This window comes from Pseudochaenichthys georgianus, chromosome 7 (genome assembly GCF_902827115.2).
Source record: "Pseudochaenichthys georgianus chromosome 7, fPseGeo1.2, whole genome shotgun sequence".
In the NCBI taxonomy this organism is placed as follows: Eukaryota; Metazoa; Chordata; class Actinopteri; order Perciformes; family Channichthyidae; genus Pseudochaenichthys; species Pseudochaenichthys georgianus.
In genome coordinates this window covers 692,720-713,153 of record NC_047509.1, presented here as the reverse complement: position 1 = coordinate 713,153, position 20,434 = coordinate 692,720, and the positions used below count along the sequence as shown (strand labels likewise).

General features: G+C 41.2%; 1 protein-coding gene across 3 annotated transcripts in view; it reads right to left on the bottom strand.

The window, feature by feature from the left end:
• Nucleotides 1-786: 786 nt before the first annotated feature.
• rapgef3 (Rap guanine nucleotide exchange factor (GEF) 3) overlaps nucleotides 787-20,434 on the bottom strand; it is a 55,747-nt gene continuing 36,099 nt past the window's right edge. For all 3 annotated transcript variants that reach the window (XM_034086404.2, XM_034086403.2, XM_034086405.2), the window contains 19 exons: nucleotides 19,785-19,931; nucleotides 19,077-19,180; nucleotides 16,440-16,528; nucleotides 16,098-16,176; nucleotides 14,608-14,758; nucleotides 13,558-13,640; nucleotides 13,416-13,446; nucleotides 13,229-13,304; nucleotides 11,892-12,029; nucleotides 10,815-10,912; nucleotides 9,254-9,379; nucleotides 7,178-7,359; nucleotides 5,163-5,253; nucleotides 4,005-4,055; nucleotides 3,831-3,918; nucleotides 2,643-2,707; nucleotides 2,479-2,533; nucleotides 2,103-2,174; nucleotides 787-1,397 (listed from right to left, as the gene is read on the bottom strand). In XM_034086404.2, coding sequence (XP_033942295.1) covers nucleotides 1,279-1,397; nucleotides 2,103-2,174; nucleotides 2,479-2,533; nucleotides 2,643-2,707; nucleotides 3,831-3,918; nucleotides 4,005-4,055; nucleotides 5,163-5,253; nucleotides 7,178-7,359; nucleotides 9,254-9,379; nucleotides 10,815-10,912; nucleotides 11,892-12,029; nucleotides 13,229-13,304; nucleotides 13,416-13,446; nucleotides 13,558-13,640; nucleotides 14,608-14,758; nucleotides 16,098-16,176; nucleotides 16,440-16,528; nucleotides 19,077-19,180; nucleotides 19,785-19,931 — 1,845 coding nt within the window. In that variant the 3' untranslated portion in view covers nucleotides 787-1,278. The remainder of the gene's footprint in view (nucleotides 1,398-2,102; nucleotides 2,175-2,478; nucleotides 2,534-2,642; nucleotides 2,708-3,830; nucleotides 3,919-4,004; nucleotides 4,056-5,162; nucleotides 5,254-7,177; nucleotides 7,360-9,253; nucleotides 9,380-10,814; nucleotides 10,913-11,891; nucleotides 12,030-13,228; nucleotides 13,305-13,415; nucleotides 13,447-13,557; nucleotides 13,641-14,607; nucleotides 14,759-16,097; nucleotides 16,177-16,439; nucleotides 16,529-19,076; nucleotides 19,181-19,784; nucleotides 19,932-20,434) is intronic.

The following is a 20,434-nucleotide window of genomic DNA, read 5'->3' as shown; positions in this document are numbered from 1 at the left end:
AGCTGGCGACGCTATGCAAGCTAATAGCAACGACTTTTTAACCAGAATTACCAAGACATTAAACAGCGAAGCGCTAAGAGGTGAAACCCGTCCAGAGAACCAGGAAGTGTTTACCTCCGGGGGAACAGCTGAGCTCTGGGAACTGGAAAATGTTTGGAAGTGCAATATTTATATTCACTCTTTGTTGTTTTAATATTACAGTGCTTTCATTTGTTGTCATAAACCAGGACTTTTTGTGTGTTTTATTTCACAGTATGTGACGAGCACGCGACATCCTGTTTTGTATTCACTTGCTTTATCACGGTTTAAGGTTGTGTGCTCACCACTTCATCGCTGTTTTTTTGTTTGTTTTTTTTAAACAACATCTCTGAGTTGAACTCGGGGTTGTTGACACGGATCAGCCATACTATAATAAGCATATTTCACACGTTTGCCTCATCACACACTTTTATTATCCGCAGTTTGTCTCCATAGGCTATCTGATTTAAAACTCATGTCGACATTATTTAAATGGGATCTTTTGACTACTTCCTCCGTGGTTACATCAGGAAAGGGCACTGGGTTTTATTTCTTTAAAAAAAAAAACAATTTCCACTCTCCATGACTTCCAAAAAGAAGTATATTTATGACGAGGGGAGTGTTTCTAAATTGACAGGATATCTGATTTGTTGTGAATTTCTCTCTCCCCATATTGGGGGGAACATTTTTACCTGTAATTGTTTGTACTTTTAATAAAATATTTCCCTTTTTACAAACTCCTCTTTGTGACGCTTTCATTGACACAAGTAACTGAGAAAATAATTTATTTAGAAAAAACAACATGGTATGAAATTAGATGCATGTCAGTCGGTGTTGGCAGGAAGTGATATAACAATATATTAATGTGGAAGCGTTTGTGCACAGAAACCTGACTTAAAGTGATCACATGTGGTGTCGATCTGCAGGGTTTGTTCTTCCACAGACAGCAGGATACAACATGTTAGAGGAAAGATTTCTTACACCAAACGTGTGCTTCACTGCTTTTGTCAGTTCCCACGGTGGCACATGCACGGCTGTAAGGCTTCTTGGATACAAAAACGTTCCTCAGACATCATTTCATCTCTGGTTCATCGTTAGAGGTTATTAATGTAGACATGTTCACTCCTGATACTGCGCAGAGAGCTTTTCCCTAAACGTCCTTCAGTTAAAGTGAATCCACAGCATCTCGGAAGTCTTTCAGTTTGAGTTTTTGTTCAGATTTCGGCTTCAGTTTGTATCAGTCTTTTCCACGCGGACGCTCTAACACTCGATGGTTCTGGATAGCTGCGTTAGTTTGCGCTGGTTGTCGACCACCTTCAGGTTCTGGATGTAGTGCCGGATGTTGCTGGGGCTCCGAAGAGGAAGGGAGTATTCTGAGCCTGGAGGAGGACGGGAAATCATTTTAGACTTTAGAGAGCTTTAAAGGGTATATCAGTATGTAGTGTCTCTACTTTAAAGAGTCCTCTCCTGCTGATGTTCAGGTGTATATCAGTATGTAGTGTCTCTACTTTAAAGAGTCCTCTCCTGCTGATGTTCAGGTGTATATCAGTATGTAGTGTCTCTACTTTAAAGAGTCCTCTCCTGCTGATGTTCAGGTGTATATCAGTATGTAGTGTCTCTACTTTAAAGAGTCCTCTCCTGCTGATGTTCAGGTGTATATCAGTATGTAGTATCTCTACTTTAAAGAGTCCTCTCCTGCTAATGTTCAGGTGTATATCAGTATGTAGTGTCTCTACTTTAAAGAGTCCTCTCCTGCTGATGTTCAGGTGTATATCAGTATGTAGTGTCTCTAATTTAAAGAGTCCTCTCCTGCTGATGTTCAGGTGTATATCAGTATGTAGTGTCTCTACTTTAAAGAGTCCTCTCCTGCTGATGTTCAGGTGTATATCAGTATGTAGTGTCTCTACTTTAAAGAGTCCTCTCCTGCTGATGTTCAGGTGTATATCAGTATGTAGTGTCTCTACTTTAAAGAGTCATCTCCTGCTGATGTTCAGGTGTATATCAGTATGTAGTGTCTCTACTTTAAAGAGTCCTCTCCTGCTGATGTTCAGGTGTATATCATGTTGGTGGATGTAGCTTCTTACATGTTGAAATGCGATTGGAAGGCCCTTCCAGAAACATCCGGTCTGCGAGGCCCCTCTGTGGAGAAGACGGTACTGCAGAGGAGAAATAAAGATTATAATTCCCTAAATGTCCTGCATGCATCCTTTAGCCAAACACCACTTTACTTTAACATGCCGTTTTCTGTATTTCTATCACATAATTGTTAGTGTTGTTGTTGTGTTACAAGTTGGAAATGTAAGATAAATTAATGTAAAATATTTTGGGTCCAAGTTTTGTCTAAAAAACTTGGACACTTACACATTATTTTGTGCACTTCAAAATAAGCAGTGTGTGAGTGCTTGAGTATGAAATGCCCATGTTTTTAAAGGTTTCTGAAACTGTCTGTCTATATCTTACCGTACGGCTGGCTTCTGCATCCTCGGACAATTTTCACTGTCTTGGCGATCATGCGCTGTGACAATGGGAGGAAAACATTTTAAGGTGATGAATATCAAGCCAACATTTGTGAGATGTATAATTCATTCAAACGAACCCCGTTCCACAGAATGCTCCAGTCTTACCACTTTCTCAAAGTTGACCAGTTTGTCGACGTAGTTCGGATTTCCCTCATTGATGAACGTCATGTCTGTGCGAGGAACAGAAAACATTCATTTATTTTCACTTCTAATGCTGAATTCATTTCAATGCTGTTTTTTTAAAACTGACGGCCAACGGTAAAGATTTTGCAGCAGATAAAGCAATGTCTCTGCTGGTCATGTGTATATAATGCATTATATTGGATTGTTGCAGATAATCCCATTGCTTTATATATTATAAGGCGGTTCATGCATCTGGAAATGAACCGACACACTGCAGACTGTACTTGTTAGAGCCAGTGTTTTGTTTTTATCAGAAAGGCCACCTAATCGTGACGCCTGTAGTCAACCAGAGAATAAAAGACTACAATTCCCACGACGCCTCCTCTGAAGTGACAGGTGGGCAACCTGCCAGAAAGACGCCAGTTTTTAAGCGTTATTTTATTTGAGTTTTGCCTATTTGTTTTGACTATAGTAAAGGCTTTTTTCTTTGTTGCATGTGTACAAGTTTGTTATTTGATTTTGAGCAAACACATTGCATAATATCATCTAAACCACATGTGTCAAACTCGAGGCCCGGGGGCCAAATCAGGCCCGTGGTGGATTTAATTTCGGCCCTTAGGATAATTTCTAATTGCTATTAGATCTGGCCCGCCGGTATATTGCACCTTCCCTCCATCCTGAGGGTCTCCTCCACTCAGAGCCTGAGCCCAAACATTGATGACCTTGCACCCTGATGAGACGCCAAGTATCTGCTTGAACTAGCACCACAGAGATTGAGCCATAAGAAATGAATGCACCTGATTGTTTAATGTTGTTTTTATAGGTAATAATTTAAGCTTTGTTAGTTCCAGGTTTAATATGTGCAATAAGTTCATTTCACCACGTTTTGAAATAAACATTGAACCAGTCCGGCCCTCGACTAGTACCCATTTTTTAATTTTGGCCCACTGTGTATTTGAGTTTGACAGCCCTGCTCTAAACCATCGGAGGCCAAGCAACACTTCAACTGTAAGTAATATAAAGATGTCTGTTTAAGGCGTCTAGTGGCTTGATAGAAAAACAAGGAAGGACGCCACGACAGTACTCTTTTACATGTGCAGGGATAGTATTGTTTCTGTAAGTGAAAAGAGGTTTTATTGTATTGAACATGTTGGAAGCATGTTGTGTCACCTTTGAGCAGCAGCGGCATGAAGGGGATGTACGGAGGACTGAGTTTGGCCACAGCCAGCCTGTAGGCTCGGTGGTTACGAGAGGGATCCTGACGGGAGAAGAAACACAGATATGTCACATTACGATAATCTACTTAACCAATCATTTTAGAACGTTTATAAAGATGTGACTTACCATCAACCTCTCGTAGGCGCAGTAAATCCTTTTTATCTTGCTGGGTATTCTCTGGATTAGACGTGAACAGATGTTAGTTAATGATGATATATATACATTATATATAATCATCATCACTCTACCAGGGGGGTCGAACTCAATTTCATCGCGGGCCACATCAGCATTATGGTTGCACTCAAAGGGCCGGTTGTAACTTTAAGACTATATACAAATATATAATATATTCAATAATGTATTATATTATTGGCTCTGCATTGGATTATTATCTGGTAATAACTTCATAAATAACTACGCCTGAAAGTCGAAGTCTAAGGGAAATAATTCAAAGCAAATATTCAACAATTACATCAAAACTTTTGAAAGAACATCTGTTTGCAACTTATATATTCCAAATACTTGTATATAGACTATTCTGCACTATTTCTAATATATTCTATTTTATTTTATTCACTTGCACTATTATCTGTTTTATTGTGTTTATATGTTATTATTTTCATTATCATAACGACACTGTAGCTACGTACACATGACAATAAAAGCCTTGAATCTTGAATTGTACTGTATATCATAATCTCGATTATTTGGGTCAATAATTTATATCACGATTATTAAAAACGATTATCTACACTTTGAAAACATACATTTATTGAAAAAATTGTAGTATGTTTTTAACAGTTGGTTACCCTGAACTTTATTTATTATTGGCTCTGCATTGGATTATTATCAGTTCTGGTAAATAACTACGCCTGAAAGTAGAAGGCAAACCATTCAAAGCAAATATTCAACAATTACATCAAAACTTTTGAAAGAACATCCATGACATCTGTTTGCAACTTATATATATGTCAATATTCAAAATACTTGTATATCGACTATTCTGCCCTATTTCTATTATATTCTATTTAATTTAATTCACTTGCACTATTATCTGTGTTATTGTGTTGCACTGTTGGAGGAGCCTGTTACCTAAGATGTTCATTATCATAACTACACTGTTGCTATGTACACATGACAATAAAAGCCTTGAGTCTTGATTTGTATTGTATATTATATTCTTTGCAAGCTCTTGCAGGCCACATAAAATGAACCCGCGGGCCGGATTTGGCCCCCGGACCTTGAGTTTGACACCCCTGCTCTACACAGTCAGTGGTTCCTCACCTCCCAGGTTTTGTAAAGCCGGTGTACTGCACTGTTGCTCAAACCGAACATCACAGCGAAGAATGAATTCAGGTTCTTCTGCTCCTTTAATCTGAGACATAGAGACACACACATTATTTTTTACATGAACAGTTTGATTCAGATGACAAGGGCTGCTCTCTGCAGATTTTAAAGATAATATGTGCAAACTGTTATATGAGTTTACTCAGCGCTAGGGGAATCTGAGAGCTAAATGCTAACGTTAGCATGCTAATGCTAATGTCAATCATTTTGCATGTTTCTGGACAAAGAAGCAGCATCCCGTTCTGACAAGTGGAGCTGATGCAGACGCACCTCAAACCTGCATTCTCGCTAATGTCCAGCAGAGTGTGATGAGAAGTCTATGAGAAAATGTTACTACTTCTCTCTTGATTTGTTACCTCAGTAAACGTTATACGTTAATGGTCTCAATCTGTAGTTTAAAGTCTTCTTCAAATCTGTATGATGTTCATTTATTAAATGATGGTCCCATTTAGAGTAAAATAGACGATAAAGCAACGCATGTTTTAGGGTAATGCTACCTGTGGTTGACAGGTGTGTCACATGCGGCTTTCACACCAGCGCTTTTCCCTGTCTAGCTCCGAGCGGGAGCTTTTCTGGTTCAGCTCCGGTTTCCCTTTTTTGCTCCCGCTCTGTTCACACCGCCCAGAGCTGCCGCTGCTGCGTCATGACGTCACAGTTTACGTGCCTGCTTCATAAAATCCAAACCGCGCGGAAATCCCTCACATCGACAACAACAACAATGGCCGATTGTATTGAAGCGCTGTTCGCTTTGGTTATCCTCTTACGAAACGACATGGAAGGCATCGGACGACTTTACAAGGGACGACTTTACTTGGAACTTTACAAACATCACATGCGAAATGCAAGACTTCTTTGTGGTCTTCAGCATCTACTTCAACGACGAATCTGCCCCTGCCCCCGCCTCGACGTAACGGCCCGTCCACACAGCGGCGTGCGCTGACGCTTGCCGGCGGGCGTGTCTGAAACTCGACCAACAACCAATCACATGAATCTCCCGCCCCGGACACACAAGCAGCGGTTTGATTGGCTAGAGCTTGTACTGGCATATGATTCGATTGGCTGACGCTTCTGCCGAGGCGTCAAAAGTTGAACATTGCTCAACTTTTGCCTCTTAGCTCCGAAGCTCTTGCCTCTAGAAGTGAACCGGATTCCGGAGCTAAGAGGCGGCGCCTCAGCGGTGTCAACAGGAAAAAACGGTACTTTCCAGGCTCCATCTCCGAGCCGGAGCTGAACACGCATTGGTGTGAAAGGGGCAACAGTGTTACTTGTGTCTTTGCAGTGGCGAACCATCAGGGCCTTCAAGGTATTCAGAGAATACCCTGGAACCCTCAGATAAAACAAAGAAAATCGATTTAATTATATAAATAAAATGTAATAAAATGAATAAATGAGAATGGTATCAGTGTTGTTGATCTGTAATATTACAGTGTCACGTTGATTTGTTTGTCCTTCTCGGACCATGCACTACGCATTTCAGTGGTTTTGTGTTAGAAAAGAAAGCAACCAATCAGATCTTGTTCTGGGTCACTGGTGTGTGTCTACAGAAGGTCCAGTTGTGATAGACACGGTTCGCCACTGTTGTCTTAAACTCTTCATGGTTTGTGTTTCAACTTCATTATAGTTCATTGTAACCGTACAGTCTCATAAAAAGTCTCAGTTTATCTGCTTTCCCCTCGTGTCGCATCTGGATGCAACAACAAAGATGGGGCGATGGCAAAAATGGCAACCGTAAGGCTTTAATAACAGAGTCGATGTCCTTGCTCGATTATTACATGAAAACCAATTTTCATAAAGGTTTATTTTATATGTCTTATACATACAGTTCGCTTGCTAGGGAAGCTACTATCTAACATCAGCTACCAAAAATAATTTTACAGACATCCTTCTTTGTCAGTTTTTACTATGAAACTCCAATCATTGCTGACGTGTTTTTGTAACTACGTCTAACTTACACTGCAGCGATCTTTATGAACTTCTTGAGCAGCATGGCTCTCTTCATCAGGTCCTCACAGAGGCACAGCTCCGTCACCACCCAGTACTGAACCTCGTTGAAGCGCCGCACAAAACGCTCCAGGTTAGCCGTGATGGCGCCGTGGAATTTATGGCGGCCGAATATGTAGTAGACAAGCTCCACCTGCAGAAACAGGGAGTTACAGTCAGGTGAAAAATAAATCAAAGAGGTTACAATATAGTCGTGCAGGAATGCATCTTTAAACCCGGAAATTAGTTAGCATTTAGCACTTCCTGTGGTCTGGAGGTCTTGAGATATAAGGTCTTAAAGGTAAGGTAAGCTGAAGGGATTTTAAGGTTTTGTTCTACGACATGAAATACCTCAGTAAATACCCCAATGGTGAATTTAAAAACGGTGGTTGCTAACAAGTGTCTAAATGAAATGACTAAACGTCATCACGCCAAACATTAGCCACCTTTAGCTTAGCGGTGGTGACGTGAAGTCATGTGACCGTGCTGTAGTTCCTTTATAGCCCAACATTAGCCACCTTTAGCTTAGCGGTGGTGACGTGAAGTCATGTGACCGTGCTGTAGTTCCTTTATATCTAACGTTAGCTTTTTACTTCAGAAATCATAAAGTGGTGTTAATATGTGGAGAACTCTAATGAACAAAACGTGTAAGTATCATAAACGTTGTGTAATATTTTCTGATATAACCCAAAATCCAAATGAGGAATCCCATTAGCTTTTTGTGGAAGGAACCAGGGAGATGCTAACCAACGAGAACACGTCATCCCAGCACCACACTAAAGATGACTTTGTGATTATGAAACATGTGAAGCATGCAGGAAGTGTCGCCAGGGCCGGCCCTAGACATTTTGGTGCCCTAGGCGAGATTATGATTTGGTGCCCCCCCCGGCGCCCCTCCAAGCAATACACAATAGAATATATAAAGAATAAATGACAAATCTCTACAAAAGCCCAATACACCACAACAACTGAAATGTATTGACATGTTGGTTATATACATAAAGAAGGTTTCAAATGTATTCATTATTGTATGAACATGTTTTAATTGGGGGGTGGACATCACATCCTCTAGGGGGGTCCGGGGGTTTGCCCCCCCGGAAAGATTTGTTTTAACATTTGAAAGTAAAATGCTTCAATCTGTAGCACTTTGGGCAGAATGACTAGAGACTAGATCTAGGGGGTACAACTCTAAACACCCATATGAAAAAGATCGGTTTACATTTTAATAATCAAATAAGTATGTGAACATAACCAATAACCCATAGCCAATAACAAATACATGTAATGTATTTTAGTTGTTGTTGTTCATTCATATCTTATGTTACCTAGTTAACATTTATTTATGCTTTTTTTTTTAATATCTCCAGTTTTAAACGATATGTTTGGTTTACTGTCCTATAGTATACATTGGAATGATTTCAAACCTGTTGTTATTTATCCCAATAACTATAAAGGTGTGCCTTGGAAATATGTGTTTACATGAATGGTGACCAAACCGTGTGAGACCCACTGAGATAACTTAGACTTAAGTGAACTATCTGAACACTGAGAGAGTCCTTTACCTCACTGAGCTGTAGTTATATGCCTCAATCCAACAACAATCCGCGGTACCGATGCATGCTCGCCCTCTCTCTCTCTTGCTCGCTCGGAGGCTCTCTCTCACCCATCATACAGGGCAAGTGCAAATGGTGTTTACTTTATTCAATTATTAATGTAAATGTATTACATCAAGGGCAGAAAATTAGGCAGAATACAAATTTAAAATGAATTAAATTATTTTTGTATTATTATTTTCTTTCTCCCAGCGCAGCGCCCCTCCAGATCTGGCGCCCTAGGCGATCGGCTAGTTCGCCGGTGCCTAGGGCCGGCCCTGAGTGTCGCACCAGATGATCTGATGGCCCAGAGCCAGACAGTGTGACTCATCAAGGAGACATGCAGTCCTTTGGAGAAACGAGGAAATATCTGGCTGTCGGCTGAGCCTTCATTTGAAGTGTAAACAAGCAGTTTCCTGTGCGTCAGATGTCAAATTGTACATCTGCTGCTGTTACCTCGTGCATGGCGGTGAACAGCTCCCAGTCGTAGTTGGTGAGTTCAGAGGCGATATCTTTAGATCCCATCTGCTCCAGGACGTCCAGAGTGCCTTGCTCGGGCCCCTGCTGCTCCTTCAGCGGCGTCTGGGAGAAATAAAATAATAATAATTATACGTTTAGTTAGTATAGCAGCTTTCACAGAAATAGAATTCACAAAGTGCTTCACAAGAAAGAACAAAAGTTGAAATTAAGACCACAGAAACATGATAACAACATGGAGGCAGAAATGTAAGGTTAACATAAAAACTAAACACAGACCACGTGGAGTCCTGAAAGGAACAAACATAAGAACAGAACACATCACACACATCTCAAGTAGAAAAACAAAGGCCAATGTAAAAAGATAGGTCTTCAGTAGTTTTTTTAAAAGCTTCTACAGAGACTGCAGAGCGGATGTCAAAAGAGATGTGAGCGTTCCTTTGATGGCTTTAAGGGCAGGAAACTGAATCAAACCAGCCGTAAGGGAGTAGTGAACTACATGTAGTTTGGTTCACAGAAGAAAGTCTGCTTCTTCCATCGCAGACAAAAAAACACCTGTTTCCACTGCTCCACAGAGGTGGGAAGTAGTGGAGTACAAATACTTTGTTACTTTACTTAAGTACATTGTTCTGGTATCAGTACTTTACTACACTACTTATTTTTCTGACGACTTTTTACTTCTTACATGTTGAACACAAATACCTGTACTTTCTACTTCTTTCATGTTGAACCCAAATACCTGTACTTTCTACTTCTCACATGTTGAACTCAAATACCTGTACTTTCTACTTCTTACATGTTGAACTCAAATACCTGTACTTTCTACTTCTCTCATGTTGAACTCAAATACCTGTACTTTCTACTTCTCTCATGTTGAACTCAAATACCTGTACTTTCTACTTCTTACATGTTGAACTCAAATACCTGTACTTTCTACTTCTTACATGTTGAACTCAAATACCTGTACTTTCTACTTCTTACATGTTGAACTCAAATACCTGTACTTTCTACTTCTCTCATTTCCCAAACAGCTGGTTCCTTTAGTCTGAATGTGTGTTTGTGGCGTGATCATTATTCTTTAGAGTCATTGCGTGCCTATTGATTTGAACACGATCCGTGTATCCATCACTTCCTGGTCTTCTCTAAAGAAGAGGGACCAATGGAAACGTTGTCTTGTTGCCGTTGTTCAGCATGGAAACATTCATTAGCTAACAATGACATTATTGTTCTATTAATATAAAGGGAGGTCAGGTACTCTTTAAAACAGCTGCTAGCTATGGGTACTTTTTACTGAAGTACATTTCAAAGCCACTTTACTTTGACTTGAGTAAAGAAGTTTAGTCAGTACTTCTACTTTCACCAGAGTATTTTTAAACACGAGTATCTGTACTTCTACTTGAGTAAAGGATGTGTGTACTTTTGCCATCTCTGCTGCTCCATGACCAATACAAATAATTGTTTTTAATTTATGTAGCACTCGAATATGTTTGGCTAATTGAAAGCTTATGTATCTGCACAATATCTTTCTCATCTCTCTCACCAGCTGATCCACCTGGCTGCTGCTGCAGACGAACAGCCGCTCGTTGAGTCCCATCGCCGTGAAAACTGCAGACGCATCCAGCTTTAACTGAGCTCTCTCTGTGTAAAACATATACAAAAAACTCATTTCAGGGCAGAAATTGGCAATGATCTGAAGCTCTGCATGCTTTATTCTAACAATCTTACACGACCGGGAATTATACATTTAAAAAATCTCTGCACATTTGAAAAATATGTAAGATTCGTCTTAAATATCTGAAGGAGAAATGAACAGAACAAGATTGATACACTAGTTCAGGGTTGTCAAACTCAATTTCTTCGGGGGCCATATCAGCATTATGGTTGCACTCAAAGGGCCGGTTGTGACTTTAAGAATATATAAATATATCATATATATAAAATAATGTATTATATTACATCATTGCCTCTGAATTGGATTATCATCGGATAGGGTAATAACTTCATAATTAACTACGTCTGAAAGCAGAAGTCTAGGGCAAATCATTGCAAGTCTCTTCACTGAGAATGTTACAAAATGATTTAAAAAATCTAATTATGAGAAAAAGGCAAATTCTAAGAAAAATTTTATATTTTGAAGAAAATAAGTCAAATTCTGAGAAAAAAACTTGTTCTGAGAAAAAAAGTCAAGTTCTGAGAAAAAAGTCAAATTTGAGATGCATTGTGGGATATGTAGTTTATGGGCAACGTGCTTCTGTAAATCGGCATGTAACCGTATAATATTCTTTGCAATCTCTTGAGGGGCCGCATGAAATGAAGTCGCGGGCCGGATTTGGCCCCCGGGCCTTGAGTTTGACACCCCTGACTAGTTCAACAGTGAAAAAACAAATTATCAGCAAATCAATAAAAAAATGGTAAAGGCAAGACACAATAAAAAAAAAACAAGGAAAAGGATCAATCCATGAATAAAAAAAGTTTAAAAAGCTGGAATAAAAAATTATAATAAAATGAGTAAAAACCACAGTTAGTCAAAAATATAAATACATATAAAAAACGATGAATACAAATAATAAAACATATCAAGAATGTGCACTCGTGCTTCCAGACAGCGTAACCTTACCTCCCGATGAGTTCATTTTGACGAGGACGTGATCTCCTCCAGGTTGCACGGTTGCTGACATCACTTCCTGTACGGACGCGCTGACAGGAAGCATCAGAGTGAGCGGTCTGTAGTCCGGTCTGTAGATCTCATACAGAACTGCAGAGATAGACAACATGTCAGGATGTAATGATCTCATCAATTATGATTAAGTGTAAAAACTAACCCACAAATACATGAGCCGATAGTCATTTTGAAAATAGTGAGTGGTGCAGGAATGAGTCCTAAACCCTGTCTGGATGTTCAATGGTTTGTTTGGTTTTTGAATGTGTTTGTTATCCTGAAATAAGGTCTGTGGTTAACACAAGAGATTTTAACTTTTGTTCGACGACATAACATACGTCAACAAGTGAACTACTTTACACTAACAAGTGTCTAAATGACACGACTAAATATCATCACGCCCAACATTAGCCGCCTTTAGCTTAGCAGTTGAGATGTGAAGTCATGTGACCGTGCTGTAGTTCCTTTATAGCCCAACATTAGCCGCCTTTAGCTTAGCGGTGGTGATGTGAAGTCATGTGACCGTGCTGTAGTTCCTTTATAGCCCAACATTAGCCGCCTTTAGCTTAGCGGTGGTGACGTGAAGTCATGTGACCGTGCTGTAGTTCCTTTATAGCCTAACATTAGCCGCCTTTAGCTTAGCGGTGGTGATGTGAAGTCATGTGACCGTGCTGTAGTTCCTTTATAGCCCAACATTAGCCACCTTTAGCTTAGCGGTGGTGACGTGAAGTCATGTGACCGTGCTGTAGTTCCTTTATAGCCCAACATTAGCCACCTTTAGCTTAGCGGTGGTGACGTGAAGTCATGTGACCGTGCTGTAGTTCCTTTATAGCCCAACATTAGCCACCTTTAGCTTAGCGGTGGTGACGTGAAGTCATGAGACCGTGCTGTAGTTCCTTTATAGCCCAACATTAGCCACCTTTAGCTTAGCGGTGGTGACGTGAAGTCATGTGACCGTGCTGTAGTTCCTTTATAGCCCAACATTAGCCACCTTTAGCTTAGCGGTGGTGACGTGAAGTCATGTGACTGTGCTGTAGTTCCTTTATAGCCCAACATTAGCTAAGATATAACACTATAAAAGCCTAGGTCTGTTAAATTATCAAAAAACTAAATATAATGATATTTAATCTTTTATGTCAATGACGTTTTCATCATTAAAAAAGAATAAAATATAGAAAATCAGATGCAAGCAGAACATGAACATGGATCATCCCTTAAAGATGATAATATCACTATAAAAAGGAAGTTATAAATAACAGTGTTTGAGGTGTTGTTGATGTACACTTTTTACTCGCCTTTATCCTGCGCTCTGATTGGCTGTAACCTCCCCACCGGCTCCTCACAGTTTGAGAACCAATCAAACTGCTGATTCTATAAATAGTGACTCAGAGAATCAGTGACAGTCAAGTGAGAAATTACATTAGCGTGACATTTTCACAGTTTTCTCATTCATGCATATCTCTGATGTTAATTTAAACTCACCCTGCTCAGAGACTGGTATCCATTCTCCAGTCTGTGAAGATATCAGAGGAGAAAAACACTTTTAGATGACAGGCTGCAATATGCATTACTTTATAATGTCATTTAAATATCAGATTTGATAAAGATAAAAGAGATAATTTACACTTTTGGTCTCCTCCGGTCTCTAAATTGATCTTTCAGCATGCTGGTCAGACGATAGTCAACGGCCACCTCCTTCTTCAACCTCTGTTTACAAAAATATTTAAGAAGCAATAGCATCATTATCTATTTGTCTCGTAAAAAAAAAAAATACAGTACATTTTAAAATGAAATGTTACAGAAGTGATTGCTACATGGTTAAATTGTATGGCTGCAAAGAAAAACAATTAGCATGTTTTCAAGTTTTCACATTATCATGAAATACAAAGTTATGAAGGTATACATTTTTTTTTCTGTTTTAAATAACATTTCACATCAAAATTCAGGATCTCGCCACGTCTCAACCCAAGTACGAAGTAGAATTTAATTTAAATTGTGTAAAAAAGCCACTGCGTTCTCTCTAATGTCCAGCAGGGGGCAATACAAACCAAGTAAGATTGCACAGAAGTTTAGGAGAAGATGTTCCTACTTTTCTCTTGATTAATTACCACAGATTGTATAGAAGTCTACGAATTTTTTTGTACTACTTCTCTCTTGAGTTTCTGCCTCAGAGTGTACAGAGATCTATAAGAAAATGTGGGTATGTCTCTCTTGATTAATTACCTCAGATTGTATAGAAGTCTACGAAAAAAATGTTACCACTTCTCTCTTGAGTTTCTACCTCAGATTGTACAGAGATCTATAAGAAAATGTGGGTATTTCTCTCTTGCTTAATTACCACAGATTGTATAGAAGTCTACGAGAAAATTAGGCTTCTTCTCTCCTGAGTTAATCCCTTAGATTGTTTAGAGATCTATAAGAAAATTAGGGGATTTCTCTCTTGGTTTAATAACTCAGATTGTATTTTATCTTACAACTTTAACTTGTTTAATAGGTGGTAAACCAGTGAATACATCCCCATGTTATTTACATAAAGAAGTAACATTTTTCAGGGTAAAACGTTAAAAAACCCATCTTGTTTTAATAAACTTCCCATAAGGTGATACAGATTACCTCTCTGTATGCTCCAGTACAAATCGTAAATATTCCAATACACAAAATGAATAAATCTCACCTCCAGAGAGTCCATAGCGATGGAGTCTTCTTTCAGCAGGAGTCCGTACAGCGCCACCCACTGGCCGATCAGCTTCACCACCTTCTGCTTGGTGGTGAGGACGTAGTTCGCCTTCTCCTGATCCGAACCCTCGAAGAGCTTTGAATTATAGGTGCAGGGGCGATTAAGGAGCAAACTGAGAATCAGAAACAATTACGAGACACTGTGTGTTGGACACTGAAGGTCATATGGGATTTGTGTTCAGCAGGATAATCTCCACATATCAGCACCACTTTATGATTTCTGAAGTAAAAAGTTAACAATAGGCTATCAAGGAACCACAGCACGGTCACATGACTTCACGTCGCCACCGCTAAGCTAAAGCTGGCTAATGTTGGGCTATAAAGGAACCACAGCACGGTCACATGACTTCACGTCACCACCACTAAGCTAAAGGAGGCTAATGTTGGGCTATAAAGGAACTACAGCACGGTCACATGACTTCACGTCACCACCGCTAAGCTAAAGGTGGCTAATGTTGGGCTATAAAGGAACCACAGCACGGTCACATGACTTCACGTCACCACCACTAAGCTAAAGGAGGCTAATGTTGGGCTATAAAGGAACTACAGCACGGTCACATGACTTCACGTCACCACCACTAAGCTAAAGGAGGCTAATGTTGGGCTATAAAGGAACCACAGCACGGTCACATGACTTCGCGTCACCACCTCTAAGCTAAAGGAGGCTAATGTTGGGCTATAAAGGAACTACAGCACGGTCACATGACTTCACATCACCACCGCTAAGCTAAAGGTGGCTAATGTTGGGCTATAAAGGAACTACAGCACGGTCACATGACTTCGCGTCACCACCGCTAAGCTAAAGGAGGCTAATGTTGGGCTATAAAGGAACTACAGCACGGTCACATGACTTCACGTCACCACCGCTAAGCTGAAGGCGGCTAATGTTGGGCTATAAAGGAACTACAGCAAGGTGACATGACTTCACGTCACCACCGCTAAGCTAAAGGTGGCTAATGTTGGGCTATAAAGGAACTACAGCACGGTCACATGACTTCACGTCACCACCGCTAAGCTAAAGGTGGCTAATGTTGGGCTATAAAGGAACTACAGCATGGTCACATGACTTCACGTCACCACCGCTAAGCTAACGGTGGCTAATGTTGGGCTATAAAGGAACTACAGCACGGTCACATGACTTCACGTCACCACCGCTAAGCTAAAGGTGGCTAATGTTGGGCTATAAAGGAACTACAGCACGGTCACATGACTTCACGTCACCACCGCTAAGCTAAAGGAGGCTAATGTTGGGCTATAAAGGAACTATAGCACGGTCACATGACTTCACGTCACCACCGCTAAGCTAAAGGAGGCTAATGTTGGGCATGATGATGTTTAGTCGTCTCATTTAGACACTTGTTAGCAACCTCCGTTTTTTAATATGTTATCTGTGTTATATGTTATCTGTGATCTGTTTTTGGAGGATATTGGTGCTGTAGAGCCCGGCACAGCTGGCTCGATGGCATGAAGAGTTTGTGTGTGAGCAGGAAGTCGCTGACACAGGGATCTGCAGGGAGACACACCAACAACACACACACACACACACACACACACACACACACACACACACACACACACACACACACACACACACACACACACACACACACACACACACACACACACACACACACACACACACACACACACACACACACACACACACACACACACACACACACACACACACAAACAACAACACACAGTTAACTATTAGCTAAACGTATTGGATCATAATGAATCCCTCGGTAAAGATGCCTGCAGGCTCACCTATGGCGTCATTTCCATTGGAGTCCAGCTTCACCGTGTCCAGCAGATGCTCCAGGATCTTCTCTGGAGTTCCTGACATCACTGTGTACCTGCAGAGAGAAACAACAGGTTCGTTCCTAACATTAGTATGTCCTCTGTATTTATCTGCATGCATGCATCGTGCATGGTTTGTGAGTTTAAAATAGTTCAGGGACGACAACTAACATAGCTAGAGACAATATGTCATTTTTGTCAGAGTGAGTCTGTCTCATAACTGTCAGTGTTTGTCAGTTTATCTGAAATGACTCGGTTAGCTACGTTAGCTAGCTAGCTGACAGCAGATCTGCAGTGACACCAGAAGGAGTCATGTGACCACTTTGTTCAAATAAGACCATCAAACATTTTAGGTAAGTTTCCAACAACAGAGACAGTTGTTCAGCTTTATCATCCTGAACGTCACCAAGCGCTCCGTCCCAGCTGTGTGCGTCACTCTTTAGTGTCCCCTGGTCTCCCAGCTGTGTGTGTCACTCTTTAGTGTCCCCTGGTCTCCCAGCTGTGTGCGTCACTCTTTAGTGTCCCCTGGTCTCCAGCTGTGTGCGTCACTTTTTAGTGTCCCCTGGTTTCCAGCTGTGTGCATCACTTTTTAGTGTCCCCTGGTCTCCAGCTGTGTGCTTCACTTTTTAGTGTCCCCTGGTTTCCAGCTGTGTGCATCACTTTTTAGTGTCCCCTGGTCTCCAGCGGTGTGCGTCACTTTTTAGTGTCCCCTGGTCTCCAGCTGTGTGTGTCACTTTTTAGTGTCGCCTGGTCTCCAGCTGTGTGCGTCACTTTTTAGTGTCCCCTGGTTTCCAGCTGTGTGCATCACTTTTTAGTGTCCTCTGGTCTCCAGCTGTGTGCGTCACTCTTTAGTGTCCCCTGGTCTCCAGCTGTGTGCTTCACTTTTTAGTGTCCCCTGGTTTCCAGCTGTGTGCATCACTTTTTAGTGTCCCCTGGTCTCCAGCGGTGTGCGTCACTTTTTAGTGTCCCCTGGTCTCCAGCTGTGTGCGTCACTTTTTAGTGTCGCCTGGTCTCCAGCTGTGTGCGTCACTCTTTAGTGTCCCCTGGTCTCCCAGCTGTGTGTGTCACTCTTTAGTGTCCCCTGGTCTCCCAGCTGTGTGCGTCACTCTTTAGTGTCCCCTGGTCTCCAGCTGTGTGCGTCACTTTTTAGTGTCCCCTGGTTTCCAGCTGTGTGCATCACTTTTTAGTGTCCCCTGGTCTCCAGCTGTGTGCTTCACTTTTTAGTGTCCCCTGGTTTCCAGCTGTGTGCATCACTTTTTAGTGTCCCCTGGTCTCCAGCGGTGTGCGTCACTTTTTAGTGTCCCCTGGTCTCCAGCTGTGTGTGTCACTTTTCAGTGTCGCCTGGTCTCCAGCTGTGTGCGTCACTTTTTAGTGTCCCCTGGTTTCCAGCTGTGTGCATCACTTTTTAGTGTCCTCTGGTCTCCAGCTGTGTGCGTCACTCTTTAGTGTCCCCTGGTCTCCAGCTGTGTGCTTCACTTTTTAGTGTCCCCTGGTTTCCAGCTGTGTGCATCACTTTTTAGTGTCCCCTGGTCTCCAGCGGTGTGCGTCACTTTTTAGTGTCCCCTGGTCTCCAGCTGTGTGCGTCACTTTTTAGTGTCGCCTGGTCTCCAGCTGTGTGCGTCACTTTTTAGTGTCCCCTGGTCTCCAGCTGTGTGCATCACTCTTTAGTGTCCCCTGGTCTTCCAGCTGTGTGCCTCACTTTTTAGTGTCCCCTGGTCTCCCAGCTGTGTGCCTCACTTTTTAGTGTCGCCTGGTCTCCAGCTGTGTGCATCACTTTTTAGTGTCCCCTGGTCTCCAGCTGTGTGTGTCACTCTTTAGTGTCCCCTGGTCTCCAGCTGTCTGAGTCACTTTTTAGTGTCCCCTGGTCTCCAGCTGTGTGCGTCACTCTTTAGTGTCCCCTGGTCTCCAGCTGTGTGCGTCACTCTTTAGTGTCCCCTGGTCTCCAGCTGTCGGAGTCACTTTTTAGTGTCCCCTGGTCTCCAGTTATGTGCGTCACTTTTTAGTGTCCCCTTGTCCACCAGCTGTGTGCGTCACTTTTTAGTGTCCCCTTGTCCACCAGCTGTGTGCGTCACTTTTTAGTGTCCCCTGGTTTCCGTTGTGTTTTGAGCTTCTCGCAGCGTTTGGTTTATGCACCGCTTTTAGTTAACTTTGCGCTTGTTGATCAAGTTGATGAATATTTTCTAAATGATGCATGTGTTGTCAAGTTGTTGAAGATGTCTCTTCATCTTCATGTGTTTTGCACCTGTCGGCCACCGCACTAATGGCAGGAGGTCCAATGATGCAACACTGGTGAATAATAGGCTCCTCAGAGAATAACTGCTGGTTGTTTGGTGAGGATGGCTGAAAGTGTGAATGTACGGCAGGTCAACCTTAATTCACTTTAATGTTTGCTAAAACACTTCCACGCTGATAAGAAGTCGTTCAGCACGGCGGGGTTAGAGTCCATGTCTTTGAGCGGTCCGATAACAGCTGATTAATAACACCTGAACTACGTACAGTACGACACACAGAGCTGCCCACGCCCACTCTGAGTGTGTGACTGAGTGTAAACCAGAGGCTGTGTGTGTGTGTGTGTGTGTGTGTGTGTGTGTGTGTGTTTCTCACTTGCTGTTGTTAGCTGCTCCTCCACTCTCCTCCCCCTCGCTCCTCTCCAGAACCAGCACAGACTTCCCGTGCTCCTCCAGCCGCACCGTGTTCGCCTCCACATCCTGCAGGACACACACACACATGCACGACGAGGCACATTCACATTCAGTGTGTTTGTGGATCTGAATCTGTCTGAAGATATTTAGATGTTTGACATTATCTAGACGAGAGCTTTTCCGAGTCATTTCAGCTTAATTTATATTGTGTTGAAACGCTGCAGATAGATATATCATTATTAAATATATATATATACTATTAGTAGGATTGTTTCAGATGTGTGTGATTCAAACATTTCCAATAACTGCAAAGCATTAAAACTGAAAAAAGTAACAATTATTGAAAAGATAATTTCCAAAATAATAACGTATATTTTTTTCAGAAAATATAGATAGAAGTTTTTATGAAATTGAAAAAAGGAAACAATATATATATTCCAAAACAAAAATAATTAAAACATATATATATATATATAATTATGGATATTATAACTTTACAATTTCCATTTTCATTTGTGAGTTGTTTATTTTATTTTACTATATATATATTTATTTTTTATTCATTTAAATGTATTTACCTCAGACATTCAAAGCGTTATTCACAAACCTTAATAGAAGCATTAAATATAATAATAAGACGTTTACAGTTTAAATCGAGAGCTGATCTCACCTTGAGGATGCGTATGAAGTCGTGTTTGTCGACTCGCAGGAAGTGGCAGTTGTCTTCTCTCAGGATGATGGTCGCGGCTCGCGGAGCGTCGTTCAGCAACGCCAGCTGCCCGAAGTCCTCCCCCTCATGGAGAGTGGTCACTAAACCCTGCAAACACATATAGCATTACATTAGCATTAGCATTAGCATTAGCATTAGCATTACTGGAGAGGTGGGAAGAAGTGGAGTTCAAATACTTTGTTTCTGTACTTAAGTATATTTGTCTGGTATCAGTACTTTACTCCACTACTTATTTTTCTGACTACTTTTTACTTTTACTTCTTACATTTTGAAGACAAATACCTGTACTTTCTACTTCTTACATGTTGAACACAAATACCTGTACTTTCTACTTCTCACATGTTGAACACAAATACCTGTACTTTCTACTTCTTACATGTTGAACACAAATACCTGTACTTTCTACTTCTTACATGTTGAACACAAATACCTGTACTTTCTACTTCTTACATGTTGAACTCAAATACCTGTACTTTCTACTTCTTACATGTTGAACCCAAATACCTGTACTTTCTACTTCTTACATGTTGAACTCAAATACCTGTACTTTCTACTTCTTACATGTTGAACCCAAATAACTGTACTTTCTA